Source organism: Cricetulus griseus, chromosome 3 (assembly GCF_003668045.3).
Source record: "Cricetulus griseus strain 17A/GY chromosome 3, alternate assembly CriGri-PICRH-1.0, whole genome shotgun sequence".
NCBI classification, from domain to species: domain Eukaryota; kingdom Metazoa; phylum Chordata; class Mammalia; order Rodentia; family Cricetidae; genus Cricetulus; species Cricetulus griseus.
In genome coordinates this window covers 202,820,643-202,844,161 of record NC_048596.1, presented here as the reverse complement: position 1 = coordinate 202,844,161, position 23,519 = coordinate 202,820,643, and the positions used below count along the sequence as shown (strand labels likewise).

The window sequence follows — 23,519 nt, the reverse complement described above, 5'->3', positions numbered from 1 at the left end:
TAGCCTACACATATATACAGGATATAAACATATTTATATGTTCTATGTACACAGTGGATGGTAACTTATTCATTATAAATAGAATTAATTTAGACTCTACAAAAATAATCATTTAGGATAGGCACATGCAAGCCAGGACACGTAAACCTATTTATAAAATACATCTCTATAGATTTTTGTTTGTTTTTAAATATAAATGTTGCTATTTAGCTGTCGGCAAAATGATTGGAATGCAAACGGAGAGTCCCCAGTTACATATAAAATCTGCCTCCATCCACTGCAGTACACTGCTTCAAGTATTTGTCCCCAGTGTGTGATGTCCAGGTGACTGCATCTTCTTTGAATTACAGGTATACATCTCATTTGCCCAGGGATTAGACACCCACCCCCAGAGCCCAAAGTTCCCTGTTTTATTGTTAACAGTAGATATTTCTTAAAATAACATCATCTTGGCTTCAACCTTCTTGTAAAAATGGACACAGTCAAGGCTCTGCCTCATGTCCGGGGTCTGATGGCCCACGCTCAGTGGTTCACAGAGCCATCCTCGTAGGGTGGCGACTGGGAAGCCACAAAAGGCTCATTTTGCTTCTGATCCTCCTTCAGGCCGGCTGCCTGCTCAGTGATGGAAGAGAAGGACAGCTGGTCATGCTCCATGATGTGAACTTGATCTTCATCCTTGTCTTTCTTCACGTAGAACATTTTCCTGAATTTCTTCAGCTCATGGAGTTCACAGAAGGTTTCCAGGACGACCAACATGGCAATGAGTCCGAGGAGAAGGTAACCTGCAAGGGAGAAAACACAGCAGCAGCTCGGTTTGACCTAGTTACCATAAAATCAAGACCCAATGACTTATTCTCCTCCCACGCCACACATAAGAGTTCTCCAGCAGGTCCACTGCCAGTTTATTTCAAGGGATGTTTGAAGTCTACAGCTCATGGAGGAATGCAAAGAAGAATGAAATGACTTAGCCATCAATGAACTTGGATTAGTCACAATTGCAGGCTTCAATTGCATATGTGAGCTTCACGATAGCAGGAGGGTATGCCCATGCATATGTGTACAGAGGCCCAAGGACACCACTCTCTGCTTTAGTTCTTGAGACAAAGTCTCTCACTAAACTTGGAGCTAGGCTGGCAGCCAGCAAGCCTTAGCAATCATTCTATCTCCACCTCAGCTGGCACTAAGATGCAGGTGGACAGCCATACCCTGCTTTTTATGTGGGAGCTGGGAATTCAAACTCATGTCTTCATGCATACTGTGCTCACGGTTACCTGCTGAGCCATCTCCCCAGTCCTGGCTTCAATTTTTTTAAGAACACTCTTTATTTGATATCATACATAAACCACACCTCTCAGCAATAAAAGGCAGCATCCTTGACAAAGGGCATCCTAATTAAATCGGCATTGTCAAGAATAGACAGTTTAACCATGGCCTGTAACAGGCCAGTGAACACAAACAGAAGCACAGACATCTTCTGCTTGGTTCTAAGGCCGTAAGAGCATTTCCCCAGTATTTAAACACATCCATATGCCCAGTTTCATAAATCTAAGTATGAGACCATCCAATTGGTTTTGCAGTGACACCACCATCTTTGTAGAAAGTTGAATATTACTGATTGGGGGAGAGCAGTGTTTACGCAACTGGAATTGTTATTTTAAAAGAGATCATATCCACTTTACCACCAGTCAGTTTTACCTAAATCTGGACTTTCCAACACAAAACATTGTTGGCCATTCATGATCTGAGTTCTGATGTATGAATTAAATTATGGCACACATTAAAAGCCATGAGACTTTTTTGTAATAAATAAGGCAGGTGGTATTACATGTTAGTAAAATTTTTAAGTTAAGCCATTAGGTTTACTTTCTCTTCTTTCTTCTTAGTTCCAGCAAAGATCATTTTTTTTCCAACTTTTTTCATTTGAATTGGAAACAGGATTGTTTTACATGACAATCCCAGTTCCCTTCTCCCATCTGTCCTCCCCTATCCCTCCAACTAAAACCTTATCTGTCACATATCTTTTCTGCTCCCCCTGGATGGTGAGGCCTTCCATAGGGTGTCATCAGAGTCTTTCGTATCCTTTGGGATAGGGCCTAGGCCCACACCCGTGTGTCTTGTTCTAGGGATGTACTTTTGGGATTCTCCAAATACACCATCAGGGAATCTTCTCCCTGGATGATGCCTTTGGTCTTGTTGGCATCTGTGTGAGAGAATCCAGCAGCCTGACAGACCATGGAGTTGGTCCAGTCTTATGTTTGTCTCCCTTTTCCACAGTGTGCCAGTGGCCACACTTCTGAACAAAAATCTTCTTGTCTTTCTCAACAGCAGCCATTTTTAATTTGCTCCCTGCTGCTCAACACCACTAATGCTATGCTAAGCTGAACACCCTGACCTCTCCTGGTTTCAATTTTTAGAGGAGTCAATTGTTGCTAATGTGGCTTTGCCTAAGTCAAATGACCCACGATAGTGACATCTTTCTTCCTCGGCCTTAGAATCAGAGAGTCACAGAAAGTTTTTCACATCTTGTGAGCATCTTTCTGAGCACTCAATATTCTTGTCATAATTTCTGCATCTTAAACCTCCTACGATGTCACTGTCAGCATCTGGGCATGTGGATGATTCACTATGTAACTACAATTTTCTCGTTCTTGAAGGATAACTGCTATTTCTTGGAACTTGTGATGGGCAAATAGTCATTTTAAGTCAGTTTCAATTTTTTTTTTTAAGAAATCAGTTTTCAGAAAAACAAAAAGATAAACTCACAGAGAGGGATGCCAAAGTCCTCATTTTATGCCCCCCCCCCCGTAGTAAAATGTGAAAGGAGGATTTCCAGAAAGCACACAGATGAGGAACGTTAAAATTTGCATTGTAGGAGACTGGACCTGGATGTCCTTGGAGGACAAAGCTTTGTTGTCTCTGGATTTGACTGTTGGTTATGACAGTAAGCTGGTGCCACAGGGACTTTCTTGTGTTTAGCAGTATCATTGCTAGTAAGTAGACACATTCACTCTCTCTTTGGTTATAATTTAACCTGACTCTGGAATATTGCCAGAAGTGCCCAGGGGGTTTCAAGCGAGCTGTGGGATTTTTATCCTACCTACACCTTGGAACATTCATTCCTTAGATATTCAAGTTCTGAACACTCAGAGCATAAAATCCGTCCTGGCTGACTGCCTGAGAAACACAGTCCACACTGTAACAAAGGCCCAGGTTATGGGAGGATTCATTGTTTTGTGGAAAGCTGAGGGAGATCATGTATTGGGAGACCGAAGAAGACAATTTACACACAGGAAAGTTGAACTAGCAAACACAACCACGGGGACATTCTACTCCTCCCGTTCACAAAGAAATTAGAAAGCAAAGTGAAAATTAAAGAATTGCCTGCTAGCTTGAAAGAAAAGTCAAGATGATGTCTATCTATATTGCTATCAAATTCACATGCAAAATGTCTAGAACTCTTTTGGTCAATGCCACCCAAAGAGGATGGGAACTCAGATACCAGTGACTGTGTGGACTTGTGTTCCATTTGGGGACCTCAGAGTTGTGTTCTGTAACACACAAAAGAAGTGTGTACATTTGGGGCCGGTAATCCTATTTCTTGGAGAGATCCCAACTAAAAGAAACACAAATACAAAAAGATCTCCACACTGAGGAGATTTGCCATGTTACTGAATTAGAGGCAAGCTAGACATCAGCAAGTGAGGCAGGTGGGCTGTGAGATGGACCCTGAGTCACACACACACTCTGAAACAATAAAGAGTATGAGACCCTCCTGCAGGGCTCTTTGGTAAATATTTGCTATGCTTGGACTGGAGCCATGAGCCATGGAAAACACTGGGGGTTTGTGAGTGCAGTCTTTTTTCCTGGTGAGCCTACGGTTTCATGGAAATGTTCAAATATAGTACAACCAAACACTTTGTGGGATTAAGAAAACAAGACAGAATGAGCACACTGACTGCTCATGACTTCCTAGAAGTTGTGGCTGGGCTGGGTCACAGGTAAAAAAAAGTCTAGAGAAGGCAGCAGTGGAAAATGCTATGACTGCTTGCTACATATCCAGAGCACACAGAGAGGGTTCATGCAGAAAATATGCAGTTTCTTCCAGATGGATGGCTGCATTTTTCCAGATTGTTTGCTATGTGCACACATGCATGAGGTTATGCTTGGTGGTGAGTATGCAAGTAGACGCCAGAGGTCAACTCTCTCTGTCTTCAATGGCTCTCAGGTTTATTTTTGAGATGGAGTCTCTTGCTGAACCTGGAGCTTGCACTTTCAGCTAGAAGGATCCTGGGATCCTCCTGTATCTGTCCCCTCCAGCATGCCACCACGCCAGGCTTTTCACATGGATGCTAAAGATCCGAAATCAGGTTTTCATGCATGTGCGGCGGGAACTGAGGCATCTAAACTGTGTTGCCTACTTCATTTTCTACACATAATTTCTGAGAGTAATTGGTGTCAGGTAACTTCAAAACAAATGACACAGACAAATGAGGTTAGTGACTACTTTGAGAAATTTCCTGGAAAATTAAAGAAAATGATGTTGTGACAAGCTGAGGTCTTATTTTCTTACATGTAAAATATTTAACAGCATAAAGTAATTTACTGTACTGGCTACTATGACTGTTACAACATTTGTGAAATTGATCAGGGGAAGGGAGATGGTCCCAGTAGTCAAGAGCATCACAAGCGTGAGACCCTGAGTTGGATCCTTCAAGTCCTTAGGAAATGCTAGTGTCATGACTTGTACTTGTAATCCCAGAGATGGTGAGATGGGAGGAAGAGACAGTTGGGTCCCTAGAGCTCCCTGGTCAGCCAGTCTAGGCTGCTTGATGAAATGCCAAGCCAAAGAGCAACCCTGTCTCAAACAAACGGAAGAAGACACCAGAAGGAGGACCAGGGAGGTTATCCTCTGACTTCCACAAGCACAAACAGGGACACATGCACAGCCCATATGAAAACACACACATCCAAGACACTTAGCAGTGGCTTTAAAATGCATTGTGATAGGAACGGTTATGTAGGAAGCCAGGGGAAAAAGAAAATATATCCAAGACAAAGCAAGCAGGCACTGATGGAGGACTGTCAGTCCTGAGAAAAAGAAGAACATAGGGGACAGAACAGGCATGCAGGGTGCAGAAGCTACAGGTACTCACATGTTATCCCAATCTTGTACAGCTCTCTGAACTTCTGGTTGTAGCCTTCCCCTGGAACATAATCCCCCAGGCCGATGGTGCTCAGTGAGATGAAACAGAAGTAAAAGGATTCGAGGAAGTTCCAGTCATCCTCCAGCACAGAGAATACAGCGGCTGGGATGAAGAAGAAGCAGGACACGGTGACGAATCCCAGCAGAACAGCATGGACGATGGCCACCACCTGCTTGGAGAAGCCCCAGCGGATGTGGAAGTAGAGGACCGGTCTGCGGGTGACATGCACGGTGACACGCTGGACCACAGCCGTCAGGAAGAGGAGGGTGAACGGGATGCCGATGACAGAGTAAATGATGCAGAAAGCCTTGCCTCCATCTGACAAGGGCACCGTGTGGCCATAGCCTGAGAGGAGAAAAGGCTCCATGAGTGCATGGAAGCAGGAAACAAGTTATGAAACAACACGCCTGTGGGCCACGAGGAATAGTGTGAGTGCTGTGGGCTTCAGAGGCTCTGGATGTCTATGAAATTCAGCAGGGTGACAGTCTTTGGGAGGCAAGATTTGTGAATCACAAGAAAGTTTAAGGTAAGGGTCCAGCAAACAAGAAAGGCTTCATTCAGGCTGTTCCTGACCACCCCAAGAATGGGACAAGCACACAAACAAACATAAATCAATTACCTACAACAACCAAAGAAAGATGGCCTCTTTCAAATAACTTCTCTCTAGTATTTGGTAGGAAGGAGCCCTGAACCCTAAGCCAGGGCTCTTGAACCACAGATGCATGCTCCCATCCTGTGGATGGTAGTCTATGTTTTCACTCTTACCTCTTGTCAAATGCAAGCCATTCTGCAGTGACTAGAAGAGAGCCATCTAAGGTAAGTGTGAGAATCAAATCAAAAGTGTAAGCTCTCAATGCTCTGAGCCATCTGCTGAATCCCTGATCTCACTTTCAATAAAGCCACAGTTTCATGACTGCTGTTCTGACTTGTATCCATTTCATTGCTCAAGACAGAAAGAGCCCAGACATCATGTCCAGGGACACCACTAAGATCCCCTCTGGTAACATTTGGAGTGTCCATCCATTCTTCATGAGATCTGACCCACTCCTCTCATGCAGAGGTCTCTGGCTTAGGACACCCTGCAGGGCTGAGCAGGAAGAAGGGTGTGTAGAGGGGACACCCACCTCATCTCACACCACTCAGGAGGTCACCCACTCAGCAGGGCTGATCCCCCCTCCCCACTCCATGCTGGATCCTCATTTTATGTATCTATAAGCCGAACTACACTCCTATGGGAACCAGATGACTCACAGAATGCTCTCGTAAGAATAACTGACAAATAAAGGTGTGTGAGGGGAAACAGGTTGATAAGAGTAAGGGGGAGGGTGGAGCAGACACAGTAAAGACACAAAGAACAAAATCTCAGTGAGTCATGGGCTGAGTAATTCTTTCCAAACCTCTTAGCCCATTTTCTAGTTTCCAGGTATTCAGAGACCCCATGATTCCCCCACCCCCAACCAAACCAGAACAGTTACTTTAGAACTAGTGGTTGTCAGTCATAACGCATGTCTGGTTTCTTTTCTCAAAATCATTATCAAAAAAACCTGTTGAACCAATGAACAAACTCAGCTGGGAAGGAGGCTCTCTGGATCCTGTTTGAAATCCCATGAAGGCTTCCTCTTGAAACGGTAAATGTGTCTGAACAAGTCAGTTCAAGAAAGAGCTAGCTAAGTGTATTTAAAAAAAAAATGAAATTAGGTTCTGAAAAAATGACATGTTACTGTAATTGAAAAGGGTTTCAAGGTGTAGTCTTGGGAATTTATCTTGCTTAGAAATAATTCCAAAACCCCTCAGTTGCAGATTTAAATTGTTTTATTCTCAAGTATCTCACATTATTAAAAAAAAAAAAAAACAAAACTCTCCTTTTGGGGCTCAAGAGATAACTTAGATGTCTTCAGCCTTTGAGGACATGAGTTCAAATCCTCAGCACCCATATAAAAAGCCAGGAATAGGCATGCATGAACCTAAATCCCAGCTCAGTAAGGAGGCATGGGAGACAGGAGGGTCACTGAGGCTTGCAGGCAGACAACCTAGCTCTATATTCAGTGAGAAATTCTGTCTCAAGGGAATAAGACAGTGACAGAGCAGGACACTCCTGTCCTCTGGCCTCTGTACCCAGTGAGTAAACACACACACACACACACACACACACACACACACACACACACACACACTCACCTGCCTCAGAAGGTGCACAGATCATGACTGAAGTCTTGTTGCAAACATACACATCTATCCACATATGCATGTTTTTGTGAAGTTTCCAAAGCAAAGCCTCTTAAAAGTGACACATGTCCCCAAATGGTTAAGAACCATGGCTCTGAACACCAATTCCTGAATCTGTCTGGTCCCCATGCAGCCAACAGCTCTAGCTAAATCATGAGGCTAATTTTGAGCTTGACAGTTGGAGAGTTGAGGCTTCCTTACCACATGAAGGGTGCCAATAGTGTGTCACATCCAGGCAGCATATGGGAAAGGGAAGCGTTGGTGTTTTGTTTGATGGAAAAGAACAAGACCAGTTGTAAGTCAAGCAGCCTATGACCACACAGGCTACAGGCTTGGCAGAAGCTAGAGTCTTCATCAGGTGTTCAGGGGACATGTTCCAGTGAATAGAGACAAGGAGACATGGACTCTGGAGACTGATTTTTTTTTTTTTTTTGACCCACAGCAGAGCAGAAATCCAGGAGTGGAGTGATGAGCTTGTGACTAAGAGTGTAAGGCAGTAAGAGCATCCATAGGCCAAGATGGCTAAGCAGAGATTTCAAGGAATGGAAATGACTGGCAGGGAGTTTGTAGAGGAAAGAAAGTGACCTGGGGTAGGGGATAAAAACTTGTGTGTTTGTGAATTTGTTCCTTGTTAGGGGGTACTGGAGAGATGGCTCAGGTGGTAGCATAGTTTTATAAGCATGAGAACCTGTGTTCCATACTGAGAATCCATGGAATAAAGTCAGGCACTGCAGGATACACTTGGAATCCTAGGGCTGGGCCTGGAATTGTCAAGCCATGGGCCAGTGAGAAACCCTGTCTCATAAACAAGGTGGATGACAAACAATGCCCAAGCTTGCCCTCTACCCTACACACACACACACACACACACACAGAGAGAGAGAGAGAGAGCTTGATATAATTTTATTCTCAAAATTTGCTACCTCTTTTACTTATAAGTTAACTAAATCTCATTAACTATGATGTTATTTTCAAACTGTAAACATGATCACCACACAGTGCCAGGATCTGGTTACAGAAAGACATTTTTTATGTCTGTAATAAACTCTAGCTAAGAGACTAAAAGCTACAAGCATGGGACCCTGACCTAGGGCCATTTTACCCACTTTGATGTTTATATGAATCACTTTGGATTGCAGAAAGTATGAGGGTTAATTTTAATTATCAACTCAACACAATCTAGAATCACCTGGGAAGTAAGGAGTCTCAGCAACAGATTGTCTAAATCAGGTTGGCCGGGGGCATGTCTGCAGGGGATTGTCTTGATTACATTGATTGATGAGGAAAGACCCAGTCTGAAAGTGGGCGGCACCATTCCCTAGGGAAGGGAATCCTGAACTGTGTGAGAGTGGACAAATCAAGCTAAGCACAGGCATGTATGTCTGTTCCTCTCTGCTCTTGACTGTGGACATAATGTAACTAGGGGTTTCAGGTTCCTGCCCCAATGACAAACTGTCATGGAACTGTGAGCCTCCAAATCCTTTCTCCCTTAAGCTTCTTTGGTCAGGGTATTTTATCAAAACAGGAAATGGAATTAAGACACAGACTCTGTCTCCAAACAACAGCAAAAGAGTTAGATTTCTAGGAAGACAGTTCTAAACTTGATTCTTAAATTTCTGCTCCTCAGCTGCTTTGTTTGGTAACATCTCTGCACCTGTGAGTCTCTGGAGGGTATATACCACAGGTGGTTATATGAATGTCAGCCTTCTACAATATTAGGCTTCCCATTTGGGTACCACAACTACAATAGCCCCAGTACTGTGCAGCTAATCTCTAATCTGAGGCTGTACTATGTAACTGGCTGCTTTCTTGTTACTATGATGGAATCTCTGAAACAAGCAACCTATGAACAACGTGGGCTCCAAGTTTGAAAGGGCCCAGCCCACCAAGGTGGGGAGGGCGTGGTGGCAGGCAGGTCCAGCTCCTGTCTGTGTGCTGGTAATGGGAGTGTCACATCTTTGGGAATCAGGAAGCAGGGAACCTCAGCCAGGAATCAGGGAGCCTAGGGCAGGAAGTAGGGCTGGACTAAAACCCTTAGGCTTACCCTCCAGTGACCCACTGCCTTCAGGTAGGTCAGACCTGCTCAAGAAACAACCACCATCTTAGGACATGCAGATACATGAGATGTGGAGCATTTCACAGAAAACCCTCAGATCATGCTGACGCAGGTCTTTAAATGTTTGTATCCCCTTTATGGCATCTAAAAGAACAACTTTTGGGCTTTCCCATGGCACACCAGAGGAAGTTGCAGATCTGGAATTTTCTCCTTGTACAGATGCCTCTGAGAGAGGTGTAGTTCAGCAGGTGTAGTAACTATCGTTGTTTCTTTTAAGTAACTAGCAAGGTATGGAACAGTGTTTGCCTTCACTGTTGTTAGTGTGATGCATGCTGGGGAAGGAGGCCCAGGAAGGAGCTCCAGGCACTGAAAGTCATCCTGACAGAGTCACAAATCAGTGGCCTCTTGTCTCATCCTCCATGAAACTGACTGAGTCTGCAACCCTGAACTCTGTTTGTTTCCTTTTTCTCTAGACTGAGTGTCCCTACAAGGGCATGGAAGGAACAGGTCCTTCTCTAAAGCCTCCAGGCTTCCAGCCTCCAGTGAGCAGAGCACTGGCCTGAGAACCATGGGTTCTGACAGCCAAGACAGAAGCAGGTGTCCCAGCACAAGGAGACAGAGAAAATCTTTTGTTTTGTGTGGGCCCTGAACACTCTAGACACAACCAGACTCTCTGGTGGGCAGATCTCCCTAGCTTAACCCTATGCTAACATCCTCCAGAAGCACACTCCCAGACAGACCCCAAATAAGGTTCAACAAGCAATCTGTACATCCTCCTGTCTGCCCCCCTCCCCACGGTGCTGAGGTACAGGTGCATACCTAGCTTTTTATGTGGGTGCCAGGGTTCTGTCCTGAGGTCCTCATGTTTGTTTGCACTACAAGCCCTCTTAGACAGACATTGAGTCACAACCCCCCGTCCCCACCTTGGCAATGTTAACAACAGGACTAGGCCAAGGGTGGAGAAACATGAAAGCCAATGGGAACAATAGATAAAGGTGCTCTGGAAGCCCCAGATCACGACTAGTCTGATGTCCTCCTCCTGCTACTTTCTCCAGGTCCCCTCTGGGTTTAACATAATCACCCTGAAGCCATCACTACCCTGGAGTTTCAAATTATACTGTAAAAGTTTCCTAGAAATGCACTTTCAGAAGAGGGAAACACAAACCCTGCTGCGGGCATTCCCCCAGGCATGGTGGCTACTTAGACAACTCAGGATTTAATCTTTCTTCCCCTGGGAACTTCTGGGAAGACAGACTCCAAAGGTAACTCAAAACGCCGAGTGACAAGGAGGTGCTACTTTCCATAAGATTTATTTTATTTTTATTTGTGTGTATGAGTGTATCTGTATGCGGCTATGTGCACGAGTGTGCAGTATGCATGGGTGCCCGAAGAGTGTATCAGATCCCACGGAGGTGGAGATAGAGATAGTTGTGAGCCATCCAAGGTGGGTATGCTGGAGACCAAACTGGGCCCTCCGAAAGAGCTACCAGTGTCCTTAACAGTGGGGCTGTCTCTCCAGCCCAGACACTGTTTTCTTGATGCTGCATTTGGGATGTACCCCTAGCCACAGAAAACCCACAAGTAGCCAAGAGGGTTCCCACTTGGCCCTAAGCTCTAACTCTAGAACAGGTGAAGTGGTCCTCAACCCTCACACAGTGTGAAGGGATTCGGATCCCGAGCCACCCTCTGGAGCAAGCCAAATCTGCCACTGCCATGCCATTGCTGAGACTCACAATCATCCTTTGTCAATGTCCCTAGTGGCTACAGGAGGAGAGCAAGGTGTCCACTGAGACTTACTGGAACTTTCACACCTGTGGAGACAGAAGTTACTAGATGAATAAACAAATGTTCCTGGTGGACTTGTATGATGTTACTTCTTAGTTCATGCAGATAGCCCAAGGATAAAGTGGAATGACCCATGTGATGTATGTACTGAGCTCACAAGCACACGTGAAACACCACACTCCTGTCCCCACAGTATGCACACTCGCTCAGGTCAGCCATGCAGCTTTCCAATCCACTACAAGGAAGCCATTTGCACACTCAGCTCTATTCTCTGCACACAGTTCAATTCCCAACACATCTTTTAAGATAACACTCTCCATAGTGATGGCTGGAGGCTATTAAAGCAGTCCCTGAGAGTAATTGATAAAGAAACATTCTGAGCTGTCTTAAAATTAATTATACAGGCTGGCAGGTGAAAGCACAAAGGCATTTAATCAGCTGCAGGTGAAGTCAACAGAAAAGACTATTCATGTGGAAACTGTGATTTAATTCCTTTGCAGCTGACCACCAGGGACACCACACCCTGTTTTTCCTGTTTAGGGTATAAACTTTCAGGATTGCTGACCCCAATCAGCCCAGAATTAACAGCTAATGACTCTAGGCTCATGAACCACTCTTCTGTGCACTACTGATATCTCCGCCAAGCATTATCCTACCCTCTGACCAATAGCTAACGTAGCCTGCATTTCTTTCCCTTTCCAAAGACTGTGAAGATACTCTAGGGGGTGAGGAGAACGCTCAGCCACTGAAGTGTTTGCCATGGAAGCATTAGGACCTGAATTCAATCCCCAGTACCCACACAGATCCACCATAAAACATGGGCACAGTGTCATGTATTGTAATCCAGGCACCAGGGAGGCTGACAGGTGGATCCCTGGGGCTTTCTGCAGCTCTACCCTCCACCTGTTCTCTGCCATGAAGCTCCCTGCCTCATCAGAGGCCTAAGCAAGGCCAGTGGGCCATCCAGCCAAAATAGACCTTCCCTCCTTTTAAGTTGATTGTCTCAAATGTTTTGATACAGTAATGGAAGATAACAAGGTACCAAAACAAACATTTTTCTTCCAATTATAAAGGACTCTTTAGCTGAAGGTGATGAAATGCTGGGGACTGTATGCCTTCTGTTTGTCTAAAGGCAAAACAGAGATTCACACAGACAAATGTCCCTCTGACTTCCTCCTGCCCTTCTGGGCCAGTGGGACCTACAGTTCCTCCCATAAAGGCTTTTCTCACCTTGGATACCTGGGACTGTGTCACTTCCCTAACATGTGCTGTTCTTTGTGGAAATACTTTTCCTCCATGTGGTGGACCTACAGGCTTAGTAAACTCGTGAACTTTCCCTGTATTAATTCACCCATCATTATGGGGCTGTGTGTCTCAGCCACAAACTTATACCAGTTAAGGAAAAGTATGTTTTCCTGTCCCTCCTTTTAGTGACTCAGGTGGGACTTTCTGAGACATTCCATTTGCCCCAGAGGAACCAGAAGATGCTGACTCCATGTCAGGCATCTTGATGCAGGACCTTTGCACACGATGTCACCATTGGAGTGGCTCTTGCTTGTTCATACACATGGCTGGCTTGCTCACCAATTTTAAGACTTGTCCAAAGTCAACATGGAGAAGGTAAAATACATAAAATCCCTACGTCACCCCAGTGTGATCCTTGTATCATCTTAAGTTCCTTATTCCATCTTCCTTCAAGCACTTATTTTATATGAATTTTTTCTACCTCCTTATGTTGATTGTAGTTATTCTTCTCTTTTAAAATATTTGTTTCAGGGCAAGGATGTCTGTCTTCTTATTTTAGGGTGCCTACTGGTGCCAAGAAGTACTTTATGCTAGAGTGCCAGTATGGGCCAAATTGAGTTCATTTGTGGAGTACTTAATATTGGTTGTCAGCTTGGCAGGATCTAGGATCGCCTAAGAGACAAACCTCTGGCTACGTCTCGGAGGAGGGAAAACCTACTTTGAATATAGGCAGCATCGTTCCATGGGCTGGGGTTCTGGGCCGAATAAAAATGAGGAAGTGAGCTGAGAACTAGCATTCATCTCTCTGCTTCCTGACTGTGGACACAGTGTGACCAGCTGCCTCAGCTCCTGCCGCCATGCCTTCCCTGACATGATGGACTGCACCCTCACACTGTGAGCTGGAATAAATCCTCCCTCAGGGTGCTTTTGTAAGGTGTTTGGTCACAACAGTGAGAAAAGTCACTGGTATAATTTGGCAGAGGTAAGTTTTGTGCATTAGTAATTAACAAAAAAACTGAACTATTAGTTTGATGACCCAGGGGATGTGTTACTAACTTGCCACATAGGATGTCCTACTGATTTAAACCAAAAGCACAAAACACCAGAAAAATGATGACTTTGCCAGGAAGCTGTAGGTTTACCTCAGATGAGAGTTGTCTCTGCTGTTACAATGTTTAATTAAAAATTATTTTTATGTTATAAATATGAGTATTTGCCTGTATGTATGTATCTGGACCATGTATGTGCAGCCCTATTTCCATATTCTTAACCCATGAAGCAGAGATCAGCTTGCAGGGGGAGGTCTCAAAACATGCATGTGACTTGAATGAACCATAAATTACAGTTTTCCCTGTGGTTAAGCAGATTTGTTTTCTGAGACATATTGTGTTTAACATAGCCCAATGACGGTTGCTATGCAACAGGCAAACTATACATAAAACATTCATATGCAAATTATTATTTTCCATTCTCAAATTGATAATCACTATTCACAGGTACTGAAACAGCCTTAGGAAGGAAATAGCTAAAGATGCTAACCAATCTTTAGCTACCACGAGAATCTCAAGTTTAAGGCTGGCCAAACAATGACAGATGGCACCAAGGAAATGCTTGCATTTCAACACTCTTTGGTCTTTCTGAGTTGACCTAAGGGCACAAACAAGCCTTGTGTACCAACCAGGATCATAATGCATCCATTGAGTTTTGGAAACCAACAATCATTTCTTTGACTATTGTTCTTTTGAAGTCATATTTATTTATTTATTTATTTAGTTATTTAGTTATTTACTTAGTTGCCTTTCTCTCTCTCTCTCTCTCTTTCTCTCTCTCTCTCTCTCTCTCTCTCTCTCTCTCTCTCTCTCTGTGTGTGTGTGTGTGTGTGTGTGTGTGTGTGTGTGTGTAGGTCAGAGGACAACTTTCAGGTGTCAATTTTCTTTGTCCATCATGTGGGCGTGCCTTGAGGTTTGAGCTCAGGTCATCAGACTTGGCAGCAAATGCCTTTACCCACTGAATCATCTCACTGGCCCTTTGACAATTATTCTGTCTGGACAAAATCCCCACTCTGTGCTCCTCAGCCTTAGTGTGTGTACTAGTTAGGTTTCTCTCTTGTGATAAAGCCCATGACCAAAGTAACTTCGGGCGGTGTGGTTTTATTTGACTTACAGGGTATAGTCCATCACCAATGGAAACCAAGGCAGGTACCTGGAAGCAAGAACTGATGTGACGCCATGGAGAAAAGGCTTACTGGCTTGCTCTCCAGGGCTTGCTCAGCCTGCTTTCTTATACCACCTAAGATCACCTGCCCAAGGAAAGCATTGCCCACAGGGCTGGGCCCTCCCCAATCAATCATTAACCAAAAACACACCCTTCAGACTTTCTAACAGGCCAGTCTTAGTAGGCAAATCCTCACTTGATGTCCACTTCCTCTTCCCAGATGACTCTAGCTTTTATCAAGTTGACAAAAAACAACCAGCACTGAGGAAGACATTGGCAAACTAGACAACTCAACCAGGTATCCATTTAGATTGCCCCAGCTTTTCATGATGTGATTCAAGTGTTCAAGAACACAGCCCTTGCTGACAGATGTCCCTGGTGGGCACTCTGAGACCAGAGGCTCTGCTGTGTCACACCTCCTGGGTACAGCAACCCAGGAGCCCAGGCTCGACTTCACACTGCCATTTTGGCTGTCAGCTGCTTGTCAATAGTGACAGAAGCAACTTAGCAGGAGGAAAGATTTGCTGTGGCTCAGTGTGTGTGTGTATGTTTATGTGTGTATGTTTATGTGTGTATGTTTGTGTGTGGGTATGTTTGTGTGAGGGTAAGTTTGAGTGTATGTATTGCATGTTTGTATGTGCGTGTGCATGTGAATGCTTGTGTATGTATGTATATGTTTATGTATGCGTGGTGCATGTGTGTGTGTGTGTTTGTACGTGGGTATGTTTATGTGCATGTATGTTTGTATGTGGAAGTGTTTTGCATGTATGTGTGTTTGTGTGTGTAGGTATATTTGTGTGTGTGTGTGTGTGTGTGTATGTTTATGTGTGTATGTTTATGTGTGTATGTTTATGTGTGTATGTTTGTGTGTGGGTATGTTTGTGTGAGGGTAAGTTTGAGTGTATGTATTGCATGTTTGTATGTGCGTGTGCATGTGAATGCTTGTGTATGTATGTATATGTTTATGTATGCGTGGTGCATGTGTGTGTGTGTGTGTTTGTACGTGGGTATGTTTATGTGCATGTATGTTTGTATGTGGAAGTGTTTGTGCATGTATGTGTGTTTGTGTGTGTAGGTATATTTGTGTGTGTGTGTGTGTGTGTGTGTGTGTGTGTGTGTGTGATCCACTGGCCAGTTGTCCCAGCTCTTACCACAGAGTCACTGGACAGAGCAGGCTGCTCAGCTCTTGGAAAGGAAGAGGGGGCCTTACCCTTACTGCCTTTATGTCAGAGTTTACCTCTAGAATATTCCTGCAGATCCTTATGTTGAAGGCTTGTCCCCCAAGTCACACTTTAGGGAGGTGGTAGGATGCTGAAGAGATGGAACCTGGGGGTGACTTCTAGGTCATGGCTAGGGGTGCCTTTAAAGAGGATAGTTGGTCACTGGTTGAGTTTTCCAGTGTACAATCCCCAGGGCCCACATGGGAATGAGAGAACCAACCCTCCAAAGTTGTCTTCTGATCTGCACATGCATGCCACAGTATGTGCCCCCACCCAACAAATAAATAAATACATGTAATTAAAAAAATAAACAAACGAACAATTGTCAAAAAAAGTCATTGTTACCAAAATTCAACAGATGCATTTTAACCCTGATAGCAAGGCTTCTTTGTACCTTTGGAATGTTCTAGACTCAAAGCACAGCTACCACCAAACCTTCCTGACTCAGAGCCCCTGGCCCATTGGGGCACATGCACTTGAGTCCTCACTGTCTTCTAATGTCTCACAGAAGACATCCATGTCTTCTCGACTTAGCTTTCCCATCTACGGATGACCGTCCACACACAGATGCTAGAGAACATGGAAGTCCTGGCAGCAAGAGCCACCTGTCACTGCACAGCCCTGGGAAGGTAAATATCCCTTCTTGTCCCTTTCTTATCTTAGCTGCCTCAGCCAAACACCTGTCTTTAAAACTTCTCACCCAGTTAATAATAAACAGATAAATGGACCACCACTTCCTGAGGACACAGACCTGTGCTAACTTCCCATTTCTTGCTCTAAAGGGGAAACTGCTCTGCTCTGGCACAGAACTGAGTTCCCTCCCTCAACTGTCAGTATTTTCTGTCCCCTCATTTAGGATCTGCTGCACCCAACCAGAAAATCACCTGCTTACAAACAGAACATTCCACACTAGAAATTATTAAAAATGGCTCTTTCTCAGGTTATCTCGAAATTGAATTACTGTGACATTTTACAGGGGATTAATGGAGATTTTAGACAAATTAGGGCCGTGATTTGACTTTTAGACAGAGAACATTCACTTGACACTAAGACTACAAATCACCTTTTAGGAAACTGGCCATGTAAGAACAGTAATACAGTCCAACAGTCCTAGATTCCGTGAGATTCCCTCAGACATTTGTATGGAGGTGCCAACATTTCCCAAACACAGTATGTTAGTCTGGTTTATTTAGATGTGCTAACCTACATGGAAACACCCTGAGGACAAGCTCCACGACACACACTCTGACAGAACGTTCTTCTAAAAATACACACACACACAGGCACACATACTCCTGTTAGACAATTTGTAGGGAAGATAGTGGAGGCTCAAGACAAAGGGCATGCACCCACATGCATGCACACACATATATAAAGTACACGTAGGTGCTGGAGAGATGGCTCAGTAGTTAAGAGTGCTAATCCTGCACCTCAAGGACCAGTTTGGGTCACTGCGCCTACATAACAAGCCAGGCATTCCCCCCAGATGCCTGCAATCCTGTTTCTAAATGGGTGGAGGTAGAAGGGTTATCTGGGTTTGCTAGTTTTTGCCCTAGCCTAGACAAGCTCCAGGTTCAGGAGGAGACTGTCCCTCAGAGGACTAGGTGGGGAATGATGGAAGAGGACACTGATGTCTTTCCTGAGCTCTGCACTCAAGTTCAGGCATGTTCACCTGCACACCCATACATGCATATACACCCACATGCACACAAATAAATGTAAACATAAAGTATATATGGAATATATATGACTTATATATAAATATATATACATATGTATACACATATGTGTATATGTGTATATATAAAACAATATACATATATGTGAATATATATGTAAACATAAAGTACATGTGGAATACTATATCTACATATACATATAGATATATAACCTTGTTTCATTCCTGTCTGAAATCCATCTAATACAGGAGCAGGTTCTTTTTTTGTTGTTGTTTTGTTTTGTTTTGTTTTTCCGAGACCAGGTTGGCCTTGAACTCACAGAGATCCGCCTGCCTCTGTCTCCTGAGTGCTGGGATTAAAGGCGTGCGCCACCAACGCCCAGCAAAGAGATAGCTTAGCTAGAGCAGGTTCATTAAAAATATGTATTCATTCATTCATTTGTGTGTGTGTGTGTGTGTACACTAGCATGATGTATGTGAGTGAGTATGTCTGCAAGGTGCACATGGAGAGGCTATGAAATACCTCTGCAGAGTCAGTTTTCCCTTTCTACCTTGATGTCAGTTCCAGGGAGAGAGCTCATATGTCAGCTTGGGTGACTAGTGCCTGCTGAGCCATCTTGCTGGCCCAGGACTTGGTTTCTAAGGTTCACAGGAGGAACTGCTTCTGATTGAACACCATCTTCCCCTAACCCAAGCTCTTCAGGCCCACAGTAGCTACTGTCCACACCAAGCCTACAATGCACAGAACTACAAAGGCCCTAGGAAGGCCCAGGAACAACTGAGACAGAAACTACAGACTGGAGACCAAGGGAGAGAGGTCCACAGCCCTTCTAGAATGGAGACATTCTTCTGGACAGTGTCTTTAGTGAAATAATGGTTAAGAGTTGGGGCATGGGGCTAAAGAAATGGCTCAGCTGTGAAGAAATGGCTGCTTTTCCAGAAGACCAGGGTTCAATTCCCACCACCCAATGGTGCTTGGTGTGTGTGTGAGAGTACAGAAGAGAGAATCAGACCACCTGGAACTTGAGTTACCTCCACCTCATGTTTTGAGACAGGGTCTCTCACTGAAATGGGAGCTCACAGACTGACTAGACTCGTTTGCCAGCAAGCCCAAAGGATCCTCCAGTCTCCTCTTCCACAGATCTGGAATGATACACCATGCCATCACACCCAACCCTTGTGTGGATGTGGGGATCCACACTCAGGCTCTCGTGCATGCACAACAGGCACTTTGCCCACTGAGCAGTGGTGACCTCTCCCGGCCACCATTTGAGACCTGCAAAGAAGAAGGATGAACTCAGCAGATTCTAAAGCCCCTCACCCCTGGCATGTTTCCATGAGAACCTCAGCCTGATAAAGGATAGCCTCATCGTCTGCATGCCATTTCTGGTACAGAGCACAGGCCATGCTCCATTCCCTCTGCCTTTGAGTCTTCACTGCTGGCTGGCCTTGGCACCTGTCACTCAGGAGAAGCATGATGGGTGGAACCTAGTCAAGCCCTGACCCTTAGAGCCTTAGTGCTCAGCCTTTATCCTATTAGCTAAGCAAGCTTGAGGCACCCAGTGAGTAGTTCCTCTCACAGTCACGCCCTGTCCTTCTCAGCACCACTTGCTTGGTGACAAAGGACTATAGTATGACATCTGCTCACCACTGTCAGAGTTAATGCTTATAATACAGAGTAAAAGAGACAGGCTAAAGACAATAGAGGCGACCCATGGCCATCTTCTTTTCAAGAACACTGCACTGGAATGGCTGCGAGAATGACACCACGGCAGACTAGGGGTGCAATGTTTAGCCACCTCTGATTGATCAGTGAGTGAATCTTTCCACAAACCCAGAGCTCACCACCTGAGTCGCAGCATGAGCTCAGTATCAAGTTTCTATGGTTCTCTAACCGCTTAGAGGCCACCTGGCCAAACGAACCACATCCCAATGTCACACTCTGGAGATCAAAGAGTGTCTGACCTTGACATTAACAGAGGTATATTTTAAGGTTAATGGCAGGTCTATAGAGAGTCAAAAGTCTTAGCCAGCTGATGGCTCACACTTGTATTATCAGCACTTGGGAAACTGAGGTAGAACTGTTACCACTTCAAGGCCAGCTTGGGATACATAGCCAAACCTTGTCTCAAAAAGTACAACCTCTGCTCCCCAATCCCCCAAAGCCAAACACGCCTGCTCAATCTCACTTTGCATTTCAAACACTTCTGTGGACCTGCCTGGTCATGAACTGTGGAAATGCATGCTTGTTGTATGTGTCAGTTCAATATGATACTCATTTCTTGAGTTCACACCTTTCAAATAAAGGAACAAGAAGGAAAAGGAGACTTTGCAAGTGTGATCCTGTGTGTGGCATTAAAAATCCTGTCTTCTGAAGAAGCTGGCAAATCACAAATGTGAAGATTACTGGTGGGAGCTTGGCATGAGCCTCCGTGAATTCCACACGGCTTCTATGGCAGTCAGGCTCGACTTGCATTTGTGCCATCAGATGTCCTGAGAAACAGTGAAACTAACAAGACATTAGAGAAAGGCCAGTCACCCTCTCTGGGACTCTAGAACCTTAGGGAATTACCTTGAGCCGCTACACAATACAAAGAACTGTATTTAGAATACCCTGTTTCAGGGTGGTTCACTCAGTAAAGTGCTTGCCACACAAGCATGAGGACCTGAGTTCGATCCCCAGTGCCCACTTAAAACAATAGCAACAATCCCAGTGTACGGAATGTGGAGACAGTAGGACGCCTCAGGCTTATCTAGCTGAAATGTTGAGTTCCGTGTCACTGAGAGACCCTGTCTCAAAAAACGACATGTAAAGTTAATTGAAGAAGACATCCAACATCAACCTCTGACTCCACTACACATGTACACATATTTGCATATACACAGACACACACAAGCACACATACACATCAATGTCCTGATGATACACAACTCCCCACCTCCCAAGAAAAAGTATGTCCACAGCCCAGACACACATAAAGAGTGTCATGTCTTTACAGAAGGGAACAGCAGGGCTCACTTAAGAGCTAAATTGTCACTGGATTTTTGTGGTGGTCTCACTATGCAGTCAAGGTTTTACTAGGACAATTATGAACATAGCAATTGGATGACTATCCACTTGGACGCACACCAAGTGTGTACAAGTACCTTCTGTGACTCATCCTGGAACATATACTAGTTTACACCCTTAGATCTTCCCCATAACCCCAGAGCTGGATCCATGAGAATATGAGGTAATGGATCCAACTTCCTGACAAGTCCTGCACAGAGCACCCAAAGCATGGGCTTTGAATAGCCATGGGGGTCAGAGAACTCTGAATGAGGTGGTGTGTTATTCTGTGTTCCCAGCACCATGCAGACCCAAAGGAGGTGTACTCCTATCTTCAGCAAACATCGAAGCTGCATTTGGCCCTTGTTCTATCTATCAGTAGTGACCTCAGAGGGGTGGACCAGGTACAAGCTCCCTCACCTATGGTTTCCTGGGGCCTGCACTACTGTAACCATCCTGGCAGTTACAAAGATATTCTAAAGAGACACTGTGTTCTTCCAATTTCCTGTCAGACAATTAAAACAATGGACCCCAAGAAACTGGAATTTCCCTAGGAATCTCAAGCTGCCAAGAGGAAAAGGTTAAAGTGTGGTGCCAGCTTAATGGGGAGCTTGTCTCCCAGGAAGAAATCTTTACAGTGGTGACCACCTGTCAGACCACCTAGAGGTACAGACTGTCACCCAGACCATGGTGGATTAGTGATGGGAGACAACCCCTTGACAGATCTGCTCAGCTGTGCATCCTCTTGTGTTCTATTTAAGTCTAAACCACATGTCAGGACCCTAAAGATAGACTTCAAGGTCACTGGTTATTAAATCTCCCTTTTGTGTGCATTTTACTACTCCTTGTTTTTTATTTTTGTTTTGTTTTGTTTTTTTGCCTACTGAGGTCAGGAGGCCAAGCCTGGCTCATTGGGAAGCTGCCAGGGCCAACAATGTGACCCTAACCAATCCAGTGACACCATGATGTTCTGTTTACATCCACCCAGGACTCTCAAAGGGAAGCTCTGCCTACAGTTCGGCTCCTCCATCCGGTCTCTCCGCCCTCACATCCAGGACCTACGAGCACTGTCTCTTCAGAGCAAGGCCCCTTGTTTAGTACTGCAGAAGCCAGGTTTGCCTGATTTCCCTATCCTTGGCTAGCATGCAGGCCATGACCCCAGCCCTTCTTTACTCCCTGGCACCTCAGTGCTACTGGCTGCTGTTGCTGGACTCTGAACTTGGGCAAGGCTGGCACTTTAACTTTCTGTGGACAGTCTTGTGCCTGCCCTGGAAATGTGCACTGAGTGAATGTCCTTGACAAAAACAGTATTACTTCCCAGAACCACCAGTCCCAGCTCCCAGCTCACCCACATCAGTGGGTCTAACACCATTCCCTCCTCAAGGTGGCTGTTCAGATCACTGCCACCCACATGGAGTCCTGTAGAGTCCCACACATGCTGCCAGGGGCCTCATACATCCCTCCTCTGCATCCTTTCCCCTCTGCAGAGAGTGCCACAGGGGCTCTGTGAGCTTACATGATTGTACCTATACTGTGACCACAATAGGAAACACTCAGCTCAAGAAATAGGCCCATGTGGTCTAGGTGGAGCAGTGAGCTCTTGGGAGACCACTGATTAAAGATAACCCTGAAGAGAACCCAGCCCCCACCCAGTCCCCAGCTGGATACCTTCATACCTCCTGTCCCTGCATTTGGTCTCTCTAGGGTCCTTCATTAAATCTGCACAAAGACCACCTTAAAACAAGGCATAAAAGGCTGGGGGTGTGGCTCAGTCAGCAGAGTGCTGGCCTGGCCTGGGAGAAGCCCTCAGCTCTGCACAAACTGGGTACAGTGGCAGAGGCAGGAGGATCAGGAATCCAAGGTCATTCAGATGTCCAAGGCCAGTCTAGGATATCTGAAACCCTGTCTCAAAAAAAAAAAAAAAACTAAATTAAACTAAACAAATAATTATAATAAACTAAAATCAGATTGTGACGCTCACTCTTTGTGACGTAACAGTGGACTTTTCTAGCAGTATCCACTAGACTGACTCATGGTGATATGACTTCACCGTGCCCTTCCCATGGTGAATGATGGCTCAGGTCCTTGTCGGTGACACTCAGAAGGGACAAGTCAGATGACAAAAGAGACTGCAGTCACAGACTGCACCATCGTAGAGTGCAGCCTGGGCACAGCAGGAGACAAGTCCAAACAGTGCACAGACCTGTTCTTAGTGAGGGGGAGAGGGATTGTCCTCAGGCCATCCTCCACAGCTCCCCTCTGCTGACAGAAGAACACGGGCAGGTTCATGTCACCTTCCACGCTCACTGTGGCTAGACAGTCGATTTCAGGCCTACTCTTTCTGTTTTTTTTTACTGCCAGTCTCTTTTTATCTTTGTGATTTTGGCTGCTAAGTTTCAACTGCTTTGTCGTGGCAGGAGGTAGGCTAGAGCAGTGTGGGTGACAGATGGCTCATCCACACACAGCATGCCCTTCTCTTCAACAGGGGACCCTGCCATCCCATGCCCACCAGGAGGCCCATCTGGTGAGCTGTGCAGGCTACTGCTTCAGTGGCACTGTTCAGTCTGGGTGGAGGGTGGATGGTGAATGGTGGATGGTGAAGGGGCCCTTCACTCAGCTCAGAGCCTCCTGGAGCCACTCGGCAGTGACACGTAGGCAGGCAGCTTGGGAACAGCCTCTCCTGTGTCTTTAATTAACTTAATCCACCTAACCATGCTCTTTAAATAATTGAGTGCCTTGGTAACCGGTATTCAAACACTTGAAGAATTTTGGTTACAAGAATGCTGGAACCTTTTAATTTTGGTTTAAGACATTTCACTTCCCCTGTTGTTTTTCCCAAACT

The 23,519-nt window shown here is 45.1% G+C and overlaps 1 protein-coding gene across 1 annotated transcript in view; it reads right to left on the bottom strand.

Moving 5' to 3' along the window:
* Positions 1–522: 522 nt before the first annotated feature.
* Kcnk1 (potassium two pore domain channel subfamily K member 1) overlaps positions 523–23,519 on the bottom strand; it is a 34,252-nt gene continuing 11,255 nt past the window's right edge. The window contains exons 2-3 of the mRNA XM_035441470.1: positions 5,154–5,549; positions 523–782 (exon numbers count right to left, since the gene is read on the bottom strand). Coding sequence (XP_035297361.1) covers positions 523–782; positions 5,154–5,549 — 656 coding nt within the window. The remainder of the gene's footprint in view (positions 783–5,153; positions 5,550–23,519) is intronic.